Raw genomic sequence first — 17,484 nt, 5'->3', positions numbered from 1 at the left:
CTTCTCGACGAGAATTCAGCCGTGTACTGCATGAGCTTGCCTCGGGAACGCTTGATATCGAACAAAGTCGACCGGGCCAGGTTGAACTCGCGGAGAATGCGTGAAGAAGACCAACCTGCGTCAACTTTCTCCAATATCTCCCGTTTCTTCTCCAGAGTCAACACCACTCTCTTCCTTTTCTCAGGAGGCGGGGCCATCATCACACACACTAAGAGGAGGGCAGAGAGCAGCAGGAGGCCTTGCAGCAAGTACGGCACCACCACAAAAGCGAGCACGTGGGCAGCCATGGCGAAGAGCGTAGGTCCAGTCGCGGTGAGAGACAGGCGGGAAGTGGGGAGGATGCAGCAGCACTCTATCGGACATCGGAGGAATGATGAACCAAAACAATGCTCTCACATGGCGCGCGCGGCAAGTTCAAATTACGGACGGCAAAAAATCGATTTTTTTTTTTTACATTTTTTTGGATTTTCGGACCATTTTGGGAATGTTTGATTCCAGGACGATAAGGTTCGGTTAGTGGGGATGTTCAGTTATTGGGCGTCCGGATATTAGAGTGATTACTGTATATTTCAAGTTAAAGTTAATACAACCAGAAATTAAGTAATGTTATATGAACATAAAATTTGACAGCTACAGTACAGGCTAAAGAGGAAGCTGGATGAATTGCAGGGGACAGATGGGAGGTGAGATGCTTATGGAGGGTTTATCTATCTACCTATAGCCAGATGCCATAATCCTGTAGTGGGTGGCCTTTTGATTTTGAGTTAGTTGTTTTTTGGGGAGAGACGCTAACCCTCCTCCAACCCATTTGTTGACACATGAGGGAACACATATGTGTTGGTTACATGATTACCACCGAGCATTGTAAATGGTTTCTTGGCTTACAGGAAACCATTTGGCTTGTCACTCAGTGTAAAGCCACCTGAAAAGGAAAGAAGAGTAAGAAAAAGTAACAGGAAAGATGGAAGAAATAAGAAGAGAAAAGGGCAGACACAGAAAAAAATGATAAAGATGAAGGAAGAAGTAGGCAGCATTACATCAAGTGAGTTGGTGATGGCCACCACCACCTACCATGTAGTATGACGGGTGGTGGTGGTCTAACTTTTGGAGGGTCTGTCTATCTGTTGTCAGACTCTTCAATCCCGTATGGGGTGGCCACAAGCAAATCGCCTCCATGTCGCCCTGTCCAGTCCACTTCACTGCCTTGCTCCCAGCTTACACCCCCTCTCTCATATACCTCTCCACTCCATCCCTTTTTCTCATCCTCGGCCTCCCCCTCCCTCTCCCCTCCCTCCACCTCACTTGCATACATTCTCCTCGTCAGTCTCTCGTTCACCATCCTCTCCACGTGGCCAAACCACCTCATTGCATTTCTCCTTACGCTTTCTGTCACATCCATATCCACACCACAGCTCTCCTTCACTTCCTTATTTGTCAGTCAGTCTCTCCATGTAACTTCACATGCCCCTCTCAAAAAACTCATTTCCACTGCTCTCACTCTGGTCTTGTGTACTTGCAACAAGGTCCAAGCTTCACTTCCATAAGTTATATTGGTATCACAATACTGTCATGCAGCAACTTTACTTCCATGCTCACTTCCCTGTTCCTTATCACTGCTTTCAAAGAATTAGCAACCTTTCTTCCCTCTTGTACCCTTTCAAGCACTTCATGCTCTAAACTTCCATCCTTACTCATCACACTACCCAAGTACATAAAAGCACTCACATTTTCCATTCCCTCCTCATCCAACCTCTCTGTACATTCAGTGACTTCCATTTCTCTCAAAGACCATAACTTCACTCCTCCTTACATTTACCTTTAGATTCTGTTTCATACACACATTCCCAAAATTATTCACCAAGCCTTGCAGTTCCCCTAAGTATTCACTTAACAATACAGTATCATCTTCAAACAACAGTACAGGGAGTTTCCAAACACTGCCCTTTCTCATTAGGGTCATTCCAGCCTCCACTCCCCCACCTTGTATCTCTTTTATAACTCCATCCATATACAGATTGAACAACCATGGGGATATGACACATCCCTGCATCAGTCCAACATTCATATAGAAAAATTCACTCGGTTCACTATCCACATGCACTGCCGCCCTAGCACCCTCATACATACTCTTCACAGCATTCAGCAACTTCCCCTTTACTTTATATATCCTTAATACTTTCCACATTTCTTGTTTACCCACCCTGTCATATGAGGCGTTTAGTCGAATTACAGTGAACTTGCCAAATACTTACAATTGAGATTTAGGTTGCAACACACTTATCCACCAGTTTTCTATCCAGTGAAAACATTCTCATGCCATGTTCGTCTTCACAACATGGTCAAAAGTCCTATACGACAAAATAGATTCTTGTCCGAACATGCTGCAGGTTGGTACATGTGGCCTTTGTCTATGATGTTTGTTGATCATCATTCCTCACAGCGTTCACAGTGTAGGTGAGCGTTGAGTTCGTTCTTTACTTGACAAAGTGACTGTAACTGGATCAGTGGAAACTGATAATTGAGGCACTGGTCCTAATCTGAAACAAGTTAATGATGAACGGAATGCACTAGACTGACGATTTACTGCTACTGTTAATCCTCACCCCCCCCCCCACAGCACATAATTAATGCAGCACTACTGTACATGGGTTGGTGATTGTCCTTCTTTTCATTTTTGTGGTTTTTCCATTTTTTTTTTTCCCATTCAGGTACTATGGTATGGGGTTAATAACTGAACTGAATTGTAACCTGATATATATTTTGTACTTTATTCATATGCGTTTTTATAGTATTTTACCTGCTCTGTTTTTTGAGACATTGTTTATTGAAATCGGGCTACTGGTTAATGAGTTACAGTGAAACAAATTTTTAACACTGTTTATCTCAAAACATTGATTTGGCACATTCGTTGTTATTTGACTAAACGCCTCATGTGCTTTCTCCAAATCCATGAGGTCGTATACAACTTCTTTCCTTTTTTTTTTAGAAACTTTTCCACTAAAGACCTAGGGTTGAGTATCAGATCTGCACAACCTCTTCCCTTCCTAAAACTCCCTGTTCTTCTCCAGCTAATTCCTCTGTTATTTCCCTTGGTCAATAAGTATCCTACCATATACTTTTCCTGTTACACTAAGAAGACAAATGCCCTTATGATTACCATACACTTGTTTTTCCCCCTTTCCTTTGTACAGGGAAATGGTTATACCTGACTTCCAATCCTCCAGGACTCTACCTTCCTCCCAGGCCAGTCAGCACATCTTCCATATCCATTCTACTACTATCTCTCCCCCATGCTTCGGTATTTCACCACACATTCCATAAATTCCTGGGGCTTTCCCCATTTTGACTTTCTTCATTGCTTCCACTACTTCTGTCATACTGATTCCTTCCTCTCTTTTCACCTCCTTCCTCCTCCCAGCCATACCCCAGCCACTTATACTTGCTAGAGATATGCCGATACCAAGATGTTGGCCGATACCGATACCCATACCGATACCCACTTTTCAGTCGATACCGATACCGATACTAACAAATAGCTTATACTTTGCCAATACTGATACCAATACTTTATTATTTTGATTTTATTTATTTGATTTTATTTTTATTTATTTGATGCCGGTAACATGAGTGTTGTTAATACAGGAGCAATATAATAATCGATATATAATATTAATATATGATAATGTTACATCATACATGTAATTATAATGTAATATATAAAAATCATAACCTTCTGTTTATCAGTGTCATGAAACATGAGTGTCTTGAATCACATAATAAACCAGAAAAGTATCGGAGTATCGACCATATTTTTACCTTGCCAATACCAGTACTACAAAAAAAAAAAGGCCGATACTGCCGATATCGATACCGATACTATTGGCACATCCCTAATACTTGCATTACTTGTGGTAGGTGGTGACGACCATCATCCACTCACTTGATGTAGTACTGCCTGCTTCTTTCTTAGCTCTTTTTTTTTTTTTTTTTTTTTTTTTTTTTTTTTGAGTGACAACTCAAATGATTTCCTGTAAGCCAGGAAACCATTTACAGTGCTGGGTGGTAACCATATAACCAAATCGTACGTGCTCCGTACGTGTCAGCAAGTGGGTTGGTGGAGAGTTAGTGCCCCTCCCCGTAAAACAAATAACTCAAAGTCAACGGCCACCCCTTACAGGATTATGGCATCTGGCAGTAGATAGATAGATAGACTTTCATTCTCTATGTTCAGCAATTCCCTAAAGTGTTCTCTCCATCTGCTCATTTTTTCTCCCATCTTCCCTAGCAGTATACCGTTTTTATCTTTCACTCCCCGACTTACTTCTTTATCACCCCCATCAAACTCTGTTTACCTCTTTCCAGAACATTTTCTTACATTCCCTACTCTTTACACTCAAATTCCTTCCAAATTCCTCATCCACTCTCTTCTTACTCTCTCTTACTAATCTTTTCACCTCTCTCTTCCTCTCTAAATATAACTCTCTCTTCTGTCTCTCAACTTCCTCCATGCCCCTGTTTCTCATCCACTTACTATATGCTTTCTTCTTTTGTGCCACAGCCTGTCTCATCTCTTCATTTTGCCATGCTGTTTCTTGCATCCCCTTTTATCTTATCTTCACCTCACACACCACCTCACATGCTGCATAGATTTTTTCTGTGAATATCTTGCACACACCCTCCACATCCCCCATCTGCTCCAGATCATATTTACCCAATTGCTGCTCCACTTCTCTCTTATATTCTGCCTTTTTTCCATCCTCTTGCGATCTTTCTACCCTCTTTGTAAGGAGTACGTCTTCCTGACCATCCTTTCTCCTCCTCCTCCATTTCATTTGAACCTTGACTTTCACTCCCACCAACTGGTGGTCAGAAAGTCCACTCCCCCAATGTCTGTACGCTCTTGCATTCATTACACATCTTATTCTATCATCCATACAAACGTAATCACTCACTGCCTTCTATTCACTCTTTGCTGCTGGAGGGTGATAGATATAAATATCCAAGAGCAGTATTCTGTTTTTGATCAACCTCAGTCTGTCTGTCCGACCCATCAACCCTAAGCAAAGAACTGCCCCAGTAGGGTTGTCTCACTCCGTGAACTGATGTCCTCATATGACCCACAGCTAGGCACAGGAAATAGTGTGGAGATTTAGTTCCTGGATAGATGCTGCATGTGCATCTCTCCACCTAGTTAACTGGGCACCATAGTAGGCTCCACTTCACCCTGTAAATTATTGTAAACAAGCAAAATGATGAGCAAGGTTAAGGAGAGCTCACTTTGAGGGAGAAGAGCAACTGGAGAATTTTGTTGTATTTTGAAGCGCAGGATGGCTAACATGAAGATAAAGAAGATCCTGTGTGAAAGTGTGTTATGCTCTTGTATGGGGAGTGGAACCTAGTCAGTATGTGACAGAGAACATGCATGATTTAGGTTGTAGGCTGTAGAAAGTACTGTTCTCAGAACCTGTGCAGGCATAAGGACAGTAGATGGAGTAAGTAATGGAAATGTTTATTGTTATTTTGAATGGACAAAAGTGTGGTAAGAGTGAAATGTAGAATTCCTGAATAGATAAAAGGAATGGTTGTGCTTTGAGATGGTGTAGACATGTTCAGAGAATGCATATACGGAGTGCCAAAGAAAATCTTTGATATTGAGACTGAGGGTATTGCTACAAGCACTCGGCCATATGTGGTTTGGAAGAAGAGCATGGGGCAGTACATTGTCAAGAGAAAAGCTGGAGTGTTGAGCCCATATTCTAATTGGTTAAGGTGGCACCCTAATGCCTCTTCCATAGCAATTTATTTTTGGATGTGGTGGCTAATATTCTTTTGCATGTTATCCATGCAGAGTATGGTGATATTAGAACGATTTGTGTGATATGGAGATGGACAGTAAGTGTAATGAGCAAAATAAGTTGCATAGGAAAAGGTGATAGGGAGCTTCCTTAGCTGATGCAAATATACACCTTGGAGAGTATGAGGGAGAGAGAGAGAGAGAGAGAGAGAGAAAGAGATGTGAGGACAAAGTAGCCTGGAAGTGGTTCTATCATGGCCATCCTCTGGGGAGGGGGAGGGGTAGGTGAATGCCCTTGAGGAAGTAAGGTATTTGAAATTTTGCTGCCACTGCTGCAGATGATGACAATGATGATATCCTATGTCCCATCTTCACTCCCATTGCTATAGACAGACACTCCGTTAGTCCACTCCCCATCTATTTTATAAATAAATGAATGATTTATATCGGGTTCATAAGGTGGGATTTGGGACTCAAATCTTGGGGTGAGAAAAGGATTGGTGTTTTTACTAAATGCAGGAGCAGAGCCATGTGGATAAAATATTATTTCATCCTGGGCAACTTTTATGATGACATCTCTGTGCAGAATCAGTTAGTTTTACAAAGGTTTTACTGGTAGGTGATGGCAACCATCATCCACCCACTTGATGTATTGCTGCCTACTTCTTCCATCACATTTGTCATTCTCTTTCTGTCTGAACTCCTCTCTTCCTACTTCTCCCTTTCCCTCCTGTTACTTTTCATTACTCATCATACCACTTTAGGTGGCTTAACACCTAGTTACAAGCCTAATGGTTTTGTGTTACCCAAGAAACCACTTACAACATTGGAAGGTAGCCGTATAACCCGATCATGGGGTGAAGTGAAACCTACTATAGTGCCCCTGTTAACTGGGTGGAGAGATGCACATGTGGCATCCACTCAAGAACCAAACCTCCACACTTTATTTCAATCCTCACTGTGGTGAGTGCTGTCAGCTGCTAGGGAATGTCAATTCACTGCAAGAGATGGCCCTGCAGGGGCTGTTGCTTGACTGTGGTTGAAGGGTCATCTCATTCATATAAACTGTGCTGGTCAACAGCAACTACGAAGAACTTTTTTATAACCTAGGAAGTTTTGAACCTTACAGAGATTTCCAAGCTTTTTTGACAATCTGCTTTTGTTTTGATTTAGCTGTTGTGATCACTGCTACCAGTTCATACATTATTTAAAAGTCTGTTATGTTAAAAGATGCACTTTCTCAATCAGTTGATTAGTTGGGTTTAATTTTTTTCTACCCAATTTACACCTTTTAATATTTAATTATGGGACTTCATGTTATTCTTTTCCAGGTTGTAATTTTAAAATTTTATGGGTGCCACAGTATCCTAGTGACTTTATCACGAACCAGAAGAATAACATTGTATGTGCTGGCAAGAGGAAGTCTGTTTCCCATGTTATTGGTAGCTTTTTTACATTGCATTATGTTATTAATGACTCCTGGTTAAGGTACTTCAACTGGATGATGTATGTAAGATTTTGCATCCAAAGGATAGTTAATGTTCACTGCTTACATAATTCTACCCAGGGTCAGGTGAGGCAAGTCTCCTTCACCTTAAATAGTTAGGACTCTTTAGCATAACCCTCAGCCCATATGCATCTGGTAGGGCAAAACAGATTGGATGATGATGGTGATGATGTTGAGATGCTGTACCAGGTGAACGTAGTATCCTAATTAACAAAATCCCTATTCAGTATTATCAGCTAAATACCATATGCATTTGTTATTACGTGTACAGTATATGAAATAATTCCAGTTAAACTCTGTGCTCATCGGGTGGAGAGATCTGAGTGTTACTGTTTGATCAGATATAGAATAAGAGATTCTTCAGTACATTATTATAGTTACATTCAAAACCTTCACACTTTTTTTTTTTTTTTTTCCCTCCCACCCCCAGATTTCATGGTGACAGGCAGCAGAGATACGTGTATTAAGAAATGGACATTGGGCAAAAACTTTAAACAAGAAGTGACAGAGGGATGTATAGAGAAGGTGCAGGCAAGATCCCTCTCTTCCACCCACACAGAAAAAGCCCATGACAAGGATATTAATAGCATATGTATCTCTGTTAATGGTAAACTAATTGCTACTGGCTCCCAGGACAAAACTGCAAAGGTAAAGGATTAACCACTTTAATCCAGCAACAGATTTTTTGTTTTATTTTTGTTATCACTAAGGGGTTTTGACCATCTTTGCTGAGGCATTTTGAATGGAAGGGGGTTTAATAGCCATCAATAACTTCTCCACTACCAGAAATCTCACATAATCTGAACAGAATTGTCCATACGTAGCAAGAATAAAATAGAAAAAGGTATCATTGTGAAGTGAATAAGTTTAGAGTTGAGGCAATTGGTATAGTTTTGTGTATTTTATTGATTTAATCCTCTTACTTCCCACTAGTTTTATTTAACTTAGGAAAAGCCTTTCACATTGAACAGGTTCATGAAGGCTACGTTTAACTGTTCCATTTCAGAAGTTTTATTGAGCTAAATAAAATTGTTTGGCAGTTGCCATAATATATATTTTTAAATTGCCAAAGTAGTTGTTGTCATTTCTGTTGAGTAACCCTGGTCTGTCTGACTGAGCAGACCCATCAACTTTAGGAAAGTAACTCCTCCTACAGTGCCATCCCATGCAGTGAACTGATGTCCCCTTGTGGTGGACAGTGCCTCACCACATTGAGGTGCAGGGAAGAGTGTGGTTTGGTTCCTAGATAGATACCACATTTGCATCTCCATCCAGCTAACAGGCATCATAGTAGGCTTCACCTCATCCCATTATTTGGTGATATGATGACCACCCAGTGTGACTCATAGTCACTTCATATTTAACCACTTGAATCCTGGTAATGTTCTGTGTAGTGTATTTTTGTGTAATATATGTTTTGTGTAGTGTATATTTGGTGTTGATTACAGAGGATGAAAGGGAGGTGGAGGAAAGGTTTAGGAAGTGGAGCACAAAGACTTATGAGTAAATGCAGATAAAACAAAAGTGATGGTATCTAGGGCTGGTGTCGGTACTGTCAAAGAAGAGAGAGAGTGGCCATGTGCGATTTGCCACAAGGACATGGGAAGTACAGTAAATGTCGTCCAGTCTAGCCACCAGTAATCCGAAAATCCCAATACAGGTACTCCGAATTTTTCAAGGCAAAATTTTTCTATTTTTTCTGGTCTATTTTTGTATTTTTTATGGGCTTTATCTAAGGATTTATCTGGCTTGAACTTGTTCTTAGACTTGGATGTACCTGCCTGCAACTATTCATCTACACTTCTGTGCATTTCTGATGAGTAAAGCAATAACCCATATCATTTTAAGAGTTTATTTAATGATCTTGTACACTCACAATCACTGATTTCTGCTCAGGGGTGCCCCCTGCGAACCCCTATACACCCAGGGAAGATGGAAGGGGGGATAAAACGAACTCCACCCACCTACCCTAGCTCCCAACCCTTCCCCATACCCCTACCTAACCCAACCCAACCCTTCCTCATACCCCTACCCAACCCAGCCCTCCCCCATACCCCTACCCAACCCAACTCCCCACTCATCATTCTTAACTGGCAGTTACATCTCAAGCTAACCTCATACTTTACACTCATAGTCACATTACTAATACACAAACATAAAACACTAGGATATGTAAAACGTATATACTGTAAATATTAATACGCTGCAGCAAGAAATTAATGCATTACGAAGGGTGATCAGAAAGTAATGACAGTTCGTGCCATAACATGAAAACCTTGAATGATGGGAGGTAGGGGAGCAAGGAGAGTGCAGAGTTGCCTGTCCTTACGAGTTTGAACTTGTCGCAGTATGCCTGACTTTTCTTGTTTTATTGTTGTGAGTGAATGCTTCACTCTTGTTTTTGCTCTCTGGCCAGAAACATGGATTACTCGAAAGAAGGCTGCAGGTTCTACATTTTTACGAGGTGGAAACTGGGAAAGAAAGCAACAGAGATTCGAGGGGAATTATTACAAGTTTATCCAGACACAACTCCTTCCCTGGAAACTGTTTCCCGCTGGATTCGTGCTTTCACAGCAGGAAAAACTGAATTGAAAGATGAACAACGCTCTGGACGCCCCCGGACATCCGTGACCGAAGCAACAACTGTCCGTGCACGGTCCATCATTGACGAGGATCCAACTGTAACTCTTAGGTTCTTAGCCTTGGAGCTTGATATCAGTTAAGGGAGTGCATATGACATCGTGCATGAACAATTACACCTGAGGAAGAAGTGTTGTCAATGGATACCCCATTTGTTGACTGATGAGCAAAAGGCTGAACGGGTGAGGATTTGTCGTGTCTGGCTTTGCTGAATTTGAACCAAATGGTCCAAAACGATTCTCAGATGTTGCTACTGGAGATGAGTGTTGGATTTCATTCTTCACAACCCGTGACAAGCAGTCAAACATGGTGTTGTTGGGCGATGAAGACCCTCGACCTCAGATTTTGAAGGAAGGATTTCGCAGCCAGAAGCGCCTTTTCACCATCTTTTTCAATTCTCAAGGACCAATATGCGTGGATGTGATGCCTGAAAAGTCCACTATCACAGCCCAATACTACACAGACCAGGTCCTTCCACAAGTCTTGGAACACAAGGCCAACACCGCACCAACCCGCCGTCGGTCTCGCCTTTTGCTGCACCACGACAATGCTGCACCCCACAAAGCTCGCCTCACTATGCAGTACCTGGAACAACAAGGTATAACTCTGCTCCCCCACCCACCCTACTCCCCTGACCTGGCTCCCTGAGACTTTTGGTTGTTTCCAAAAATTAAATCTGCCATCGCTGGGAAGCAGTTTCATCGCATCCAAGACTTGGCACGGACCGTCAATTCAGAACTCCGAAGTATACCGTCTTCAGAGTACCACGCTTGCTTCATGAAGTGGAGAAAGGGAATGGAACGCTGCATAGAGGTTGGAGGGGAGTACTTTGAAGGAATGTGAGTCATAGTTTGATAGTTCTTCATGCTAATAAAAGTTTATGGACTCACTGTCATTTCTTTCTAATCACCCCTCGTATAACATTGACAGTTAAACAAAAACCTTAACAACGGCCATCCCAGGCCTTATGCATTGCGTACTTGTGTGTGTGTGTGTGTGTGTGTGTGTGTGTGTGTGTGTGTGTGTGTGTGTGTCTTTCTTTCAGTCTGTCTGTCTGTCACTCTGTCTGTGCATGCTTTAGTTTGTGTGTGTGTGTGTGTGTGTGTATATATGTTCTTACCTAAATGTTCTTACCTAATTGTATCTTTACAGGAATGAGTCAAGCTCGTACTGTCCCGTGTCTTAAACCATATTTATCGTACATATCCTTAAAATTGTGAATTGTTTTGGCACACACTATTTCATTTGGTAGTGCGTTCCACTGATCAATTGCTCTATTTGGGAAACTAAATTTCCTTACGTCTTTATCACCTCTCTTCTTATGCAGTTTTTTGCAGTGTCCTCGTGCTGATGCTTCCCCATAGGTTAAGTAATCATTTATGTCTATTTTCTCCTTCCGTGATATGCATTTATATAGCATAATCATGTAGCCTCATTTCCTTCTCTCCTGTAGTGTCGGTAGATTCAGTTTAATTAGTCTTTCTTCGTAGCTTAGATCCCTTAAGCTTGGTACCCATCTTGTAGTGGCCCTTTGAACTTTTTCAATCTTGTTCATGTGTTTTTTGATATGAGGACTCCAGACTACTGATGCATACTCCAGGGTTGGTCTGATGAATGATGTTATTATCTTTCTTAGCATGTCTTCATTTATGTATGTGAATGCTGTTCTCACATTTGCAAGCAGTGTATACATGTTCCGTACCTTCTCACTGATGTGGTCAGCCGAAGATGGTGTGTTATTGATAATCACACCTAGGTCCTTCTCTCTCTCTGATATGTGTAGGGTTTTATTTCCTAACGTATAATCCCTATCAGGTCTTTTTCCACTTTTACCAAACTTGATTACATGACACTTGTCCACATTGAATTCCATTTGCCATGTATTACTCCATTCATGAAGTTTATTTAATTCTTCTTGTAGCTCTTTACAAGAGTCTGTGTTAGTAATTCTCCTTTGTATTTTTGCATCATCTGCAAGCATATTTAGATAGCTTTCATTTCCAGTGTTACTGTCTATATCATTTATTTACAATGAAAACATGACTGGTGCCAGCACTGAGCCCTGTGGTACTCCACTAGCCACTTCTTTCCATGATGAGTAATTTCCCCCTAGTACTGTTCTCATTTCTCTCTTATGAGAAAATCTTGCATCCAACAATACAGCTTGCCTCGAATTCCTCCTTGATGGTACATCGTTTTTGTTTTTGTTTTCATTTTTAAAGGCCCCAACATGCTTGCATGTGTCGGCCTTGGTCACCTAATGGCGGCTCTCCACACTGCATGATCCATTGCAGCCTCCCTGTTCAGTCCCTTAACCCTAAGGTCACATTTAATGACCTCATCCCATGTCTTTCTCGGTCTACCCCTCATAACCTCACCCCCAATATTAACACTTCTCACCCTCCCCACCCAATTATCATCCCCCATCCTCTCCACATGTCCAAACCACCTCAGTCTACCTCTCCTCATCACAACACCAATACACTCCAGTCTCATCCTACCTCTCTACTCTTCCATTGTAAGCCCAGCCCCTCCAGGCCTTGGACGCAGGGACGCACTGCACATCCACCTACTTATTGTCATTTCTGTACATCTGAGCCGGCGAATATCTTCCTCCTTCACTGCCCATGTCTCACTGCCATACAGCATTACACTCCTAACACATGCTGCATACAAAGACCCCTTAGCACATAGGGAGAGCCCTCTCAATGTCAGGAGAGGCAAGAGCTCCCTGAACTTCTTCCAACCACTTCTCACCCTAGCCACAGATCTAGCTCCAGCCCCACCTCCAGCACACAACATGTCTCCCAAATAACAAAACTCTTCCACACACTCAAGAGATTCACCAGCAAGTTCAATCCTTTCACGCCTGACAATCTCCACCTGCTCACCCCGGCACGCCGTACACATAAAATCAACATTATCTCGCAGTCTACCTTTGATACCACTACATCTCTTGTGCACCCATTTATCACACATACCGCACAAGATGGAATTACTTCCCACGCCCTTGTGGCAAACAGCACATGGCCACTCTCCTTCGTCTTTGACAGTACCGCCACCAACCCTAGATATCATCACTTTTGTTTTTATCTGCATTTACCCTTAAACCCTTTTGCCCCATACCATCTCTCCACTTCCTAAACCTTTCCTCCTCCTGCCTTTCATTCTCTGCAATCAACACCAAATCATCAGCATACAACAACTCCCACGGGAGTCCGTTTCTAAAGTCACGTGAAAGGGCTTCAAGTACCATGATAAACAACGTGGGACTCAAGACTGACCCCCTGATGCACACCAACATTCACGGAAAACTCATCACTCAAATTTCCATTCACTCTCATCTGGGTGTGAGAACCCACATACATGGCCATAACCACCCTAACCAGCCACTCCTCCAAGCCAAGCTTTCTCATTGCCCACTTCACCACCTCTCTAGGGACTCTGTCAAAGGCCTTTTCCAAATCAACAAAAACAAAATAAAGATCCCTTCTCCTACCAATATATTTTTCCTGAAGCTGTCGAACAATGAATATGGCATCAGTGGTCCCCCTACCTGGCATAAACCCAAACTGCATCTCATCAATATTCACTTTCTCAAATCATACCTTCTAATACTCTCTCCATTACCTTCATTATTTGATCTAAAAGCTTTATACCTCTATAATTTCCTCTTTCCAGGGCATCACCCTTCCCTTTATACACATTTACAATTTCACTCTTCAGCCAATCATCTGGGACAACACACTCATAAATAATCCTATTTACTGTATCAGGTCAGTGACTAAACTCACCCCTATATCGCCTGAGGCCTTCAACATTTCGGCAGTCAACCCAGACACACCTGCTGCCTTCCCCACCCTCATCCTGCCTATTGCCTCACTCACAGTAGCAGTATCAATCAAAGGCCAAGGGCCAGACACTGGATCTGCAGGCTCCAAACCTTCCTTGTCCCAGTCAAACTCCTCATTCAACAACTGGTTATAATGCTCTCTCCATGCATCTTTAATATCCTCACTGTTCACCACTACCCTTCCTTCATCATTCTTCACACACTGCTCACCTGTGATATCCCGATTATCCCTCTTCACCTGACCTGCCACCCTAAATATATTTTTCCTTTCCCCGTGATTTAGGTTATCAAGTAATTGTCTCTGTGACTCAGACTTTGCCCTGTATACCTCTCTTCTAGCCCTATGCTTAGCAGCCATAAAAGTCTTTGGTGTGGTACTGTGTCAAATGCTTTCTTGAAATCTAAATAGATACTGTCCACCTATCCTTCTCTTTCCTGTAATGTGTCTATTACTCCGTCATAGTAGCTCAACAGATTAGTAACACATGATTTTCCTTTTCTGAAACCAAACTGTCTTTCTGTTATCATATTGTGTTCTTCTACATGATTTACCCAAGCTTTTCTTATAAGCTTTTCTAATACCTTGCTTACAACACTAGTTAATGATACTGGTCGGTTGTTGAGTGGATTTTGTCTATTCCCTTTCTTGAATAAGGGAACAATGTTTGCTTTCTTCCAGATATCATGTAGTTTACCTTGACTCAAGGATTTCTTGAAAATTAAAAATAATGATTTACTTAACTCCTTTGCACATTCACATATTACGCAATATGAAATTTCATCAGGACCATTTGCTTTACATTTGTCTAATTTACTTAGCTCCTCCTGTATCACTTTTTCTGATGTTTGTATATGTGGCAGTATGTGTGGGCATGCATGTTCCACATAATCCCTCTCAAAATTTTTTTCCTTTGTAAAAACTAATTGGAATTTCTTGTTTAGTGCTTCACAGATATCCTTCTCTTGTGTATAGGTGATTCCCTCGACCTTAATGGATTATATTTTATAATTTACTTTGGTTTTGCTTCTGATGTAGCTGTAAAATAGCTTCAGTTGATCACTACTTTTATTTATGATATCCTCCTCAAACTGTTTTTGGGCTTCCCTCCTTATTCTTGTATAATCTTTTCTTGCCTGTTTGTAATTATTATATGCTCTTTCACTGTTGTGTCTTCTGTATCTATTCTACAACAAATCTCTTTTTTCTTTTGATTTTTTACATTCTGTATTGAACCATTTCTTTATTTTCTTTTCTGCTTCTTTGTGCTGTGGGATGTACTTCTGGAATCCTATTTCATAAAGTTCACAGAATTTTTTATATATAGCATTTAAATCTTGTCCTCTAAGCTCCTTTCCCCAATCAGTTTTGTAAGAAGTACTTCTTTAGGTCATGATAGTTTCCCTTTTTCTAGTTTAGGCTCTTTTTGTAACTTTCATTGCTGTTAACTATGTCATATGCTATCCTGAAGTTGCAATTTAGTACTGCATGGTTGCTTTTGCCGAATGGAGGGTGGTATATTAAATTGTCAGTATCGTTTTCTTGCCTAGTAAATATGAGATCTAGCATTGAGGGTACATCGAGTCCTCTTTTTCTGGTGCTTTCCCTTACATGTTGCGTTAGGAAAAACTCTTGCACGAGATCCAGGAGCTTTTGGTCCCGACAGCTTTCTTGGCTTATTATATCAAGAGTATTCCAATTTATATTTGTATTAAAATCTCCAGTTAGTATAATTCTTTCCCATTTCTCTTCCATTTTATGTAGTAATGCTCTTAAACTCTGAATTGTATTCTCTGCCAGGTCCTCATATTTGTCTCTTTCCCATGTGTTTGATCTGGGTGGCATGTACAAATTGGCTACAGTTACTTTCCCTTCAGATGTATTGATCCCTACTGCAATCAGTTCTACTTGTGAGGGTATATCTAGTTCTGTTTCTTTGACTTTTAGCTTTTCTTAGTTAATATTATAATTCCTCCCCCTTTTTTGAAGTTCCTATCTCTTCTCCATATTTATATTCCTCTAAGTTTAGAATGTCATTTGATATCCTTGGTGTTAATTTTGTTTCAGTTAGGCATATTATATATGGTTCATTTTCTCTGACATAATCATTCATCTCTAATAATTTAGATACCATTCCATCCACATTTGAGTACATCAAACTTAATCATCTTGTTTATATACTTGTCATTACTTGGTTCTACTACCTTCCTCCTTTTTATTCCCTCCTGCTTATGTACCACTTTCGTCCCTGCAATCCTATTACTTTGTAAAAAAATGTATTCTTCTCCTCCTCTGATCTTCCCTAATTTTTTGTTTTTGCTTCCTCCCTCTTGTCTTTCAGTAATTCCAGTTCCTCTTGTGTTAGGCATCCTTTTATCCATACATTTTTGAATTCCTCTTTTTCCATAAGATTCTTTGCATTTTTTAGTATCTCCTCCACAGTGTTTACACTCTGGAAGGTTACCTTTAGGGGTCTTGACTTGCTTCTCTCGTATTTCCCTAACCTTTTGTGTTCCTTTATGTCTTTACTACAGATTTCCACTGATACTTCTTTCAATATGCTCATTACATTTGCCATCTCCTTTTTGTCTGCTTTTGTGTGTGTGTGTGTGTGTGTGTGTGTGTGTGTGTGTGTGTGTGTGTGTGTGTGTGTGTGTGTGTGTATCTTTCAGTCTGTCAGGCTCTCTGCATGTTATAGTTTGTGTGTGTATGTGTGTGTTTGCAAAACAGTGCACCCAACACATGAGTCCTGAGGTGGCCATTGTTAACATTTTGGTTTTACTGTCAGCATCATACAGTAATGCATTAGTTTCTTGCAGCAGTTTGTTGATAGTTATGTTACGATATATACTTTTAACACATCGTAGTGTTCTTTGTTTGTGTTTGTGGTGGGACCAAGAGTGTTAAACATGAAATCAGCATGTGATATAACTGCCAGGTAACCCACTGTGCCCCATTGACTTATATATGAGCCTGAACATTTTGTCACTGACTCCCATTGACGTTTATAAACGTGCTGCAATTGCAAAGTCTATCATTTGCGCATTTTTCAAATTTTGCGTGTGGTTTTTGGTACATATACGCAGGACATCTTCCCCTACCCGAGGCCAGGCAGGGACAATGCCTTACCCTGCGTGACGTCCCACCACACACCATTGTCTTGGCAACTCACCTGTTACCGGTGACCTGGCCAGTGAAGACATGTTGCACCACAGTACGAAATTCAAGGCGAGGGTGATTCCCTCATCAATGACAGTATGGAGGACAAAGTTTATGTGGCATTAGAGGAAGAAACAATGAGAAGTGATAAGCAGGTAATGTGGCCAAAAAAGTGGGGTATGTTGATGTGTTTGGTGAGTGAAACAACGCTTATATTGCCTGTATTACTGTGTGAAAACCAATATACTTTTGTGCTACGTATAAATTCGTACCAAATAAATAAATGTATACTTAGTCTGAGTGGTTTGGAATAGTTACCCCTCCCATAGAGAACGTTTTTAAATTTTTTTCTGGAGCCGGGCCCCAGTGCCAGGTGAGGGTATGGTCACCTGTACTGGCATTTCTAAGCTCAGGTGAGCAATTTCTCAATGAATTTTTGATGTTTCTCATAAAAGCGGAGGTTTTAGCCCCTGAAAGAAAAAAAAATGAAAATCTACCGGGATTGGGGGAGGTCATTGGTGAAAAATCTGCCG

General features: G+C 41.1%; 1 protein-coding gene across 2 annotated transcripts in view; it reads left to right on the top strand.

Annotated features, from left to right (window-relative positions):
* LOC145393865 (transducin beta-like protein 3) overlaps positions 1-17,484 on the top strand; it is a 341,771-nt gene that overhangs the window by 234,472 nt on the left and 89,815 nt on the right. For both annotated transcript variants that reach the window (XM_080267921.1, XM_080267922.1), the window contains exon 11: positions 7,732-7,949. In XM_080267921.1, the coding sequence (XP_080124047.1) occupies positions 7,732-7,949 (218 nt within the window). The remainder of the gene's footprint in view (positions 1-7,731; positions 7,950-17,484) is intronic.

This window comes from Coenobita brevimanus, chromosome 25, assembly GCF_032717465.1.
Source record: "Coenobita brevimanus isolate Jiangsu-jjx chromosome 25, ASM3271746v2, whole genome shotgun sequence".
NCBI lineage: Eukaryota > Metazoa > Arthropoda > Malacostraca > Decapoda > Coenobitidae > Coenobita > Coenobita brevimanus.
This window is presented reverse-complemented; position numbering and strand designations above follow the sequence as displayed.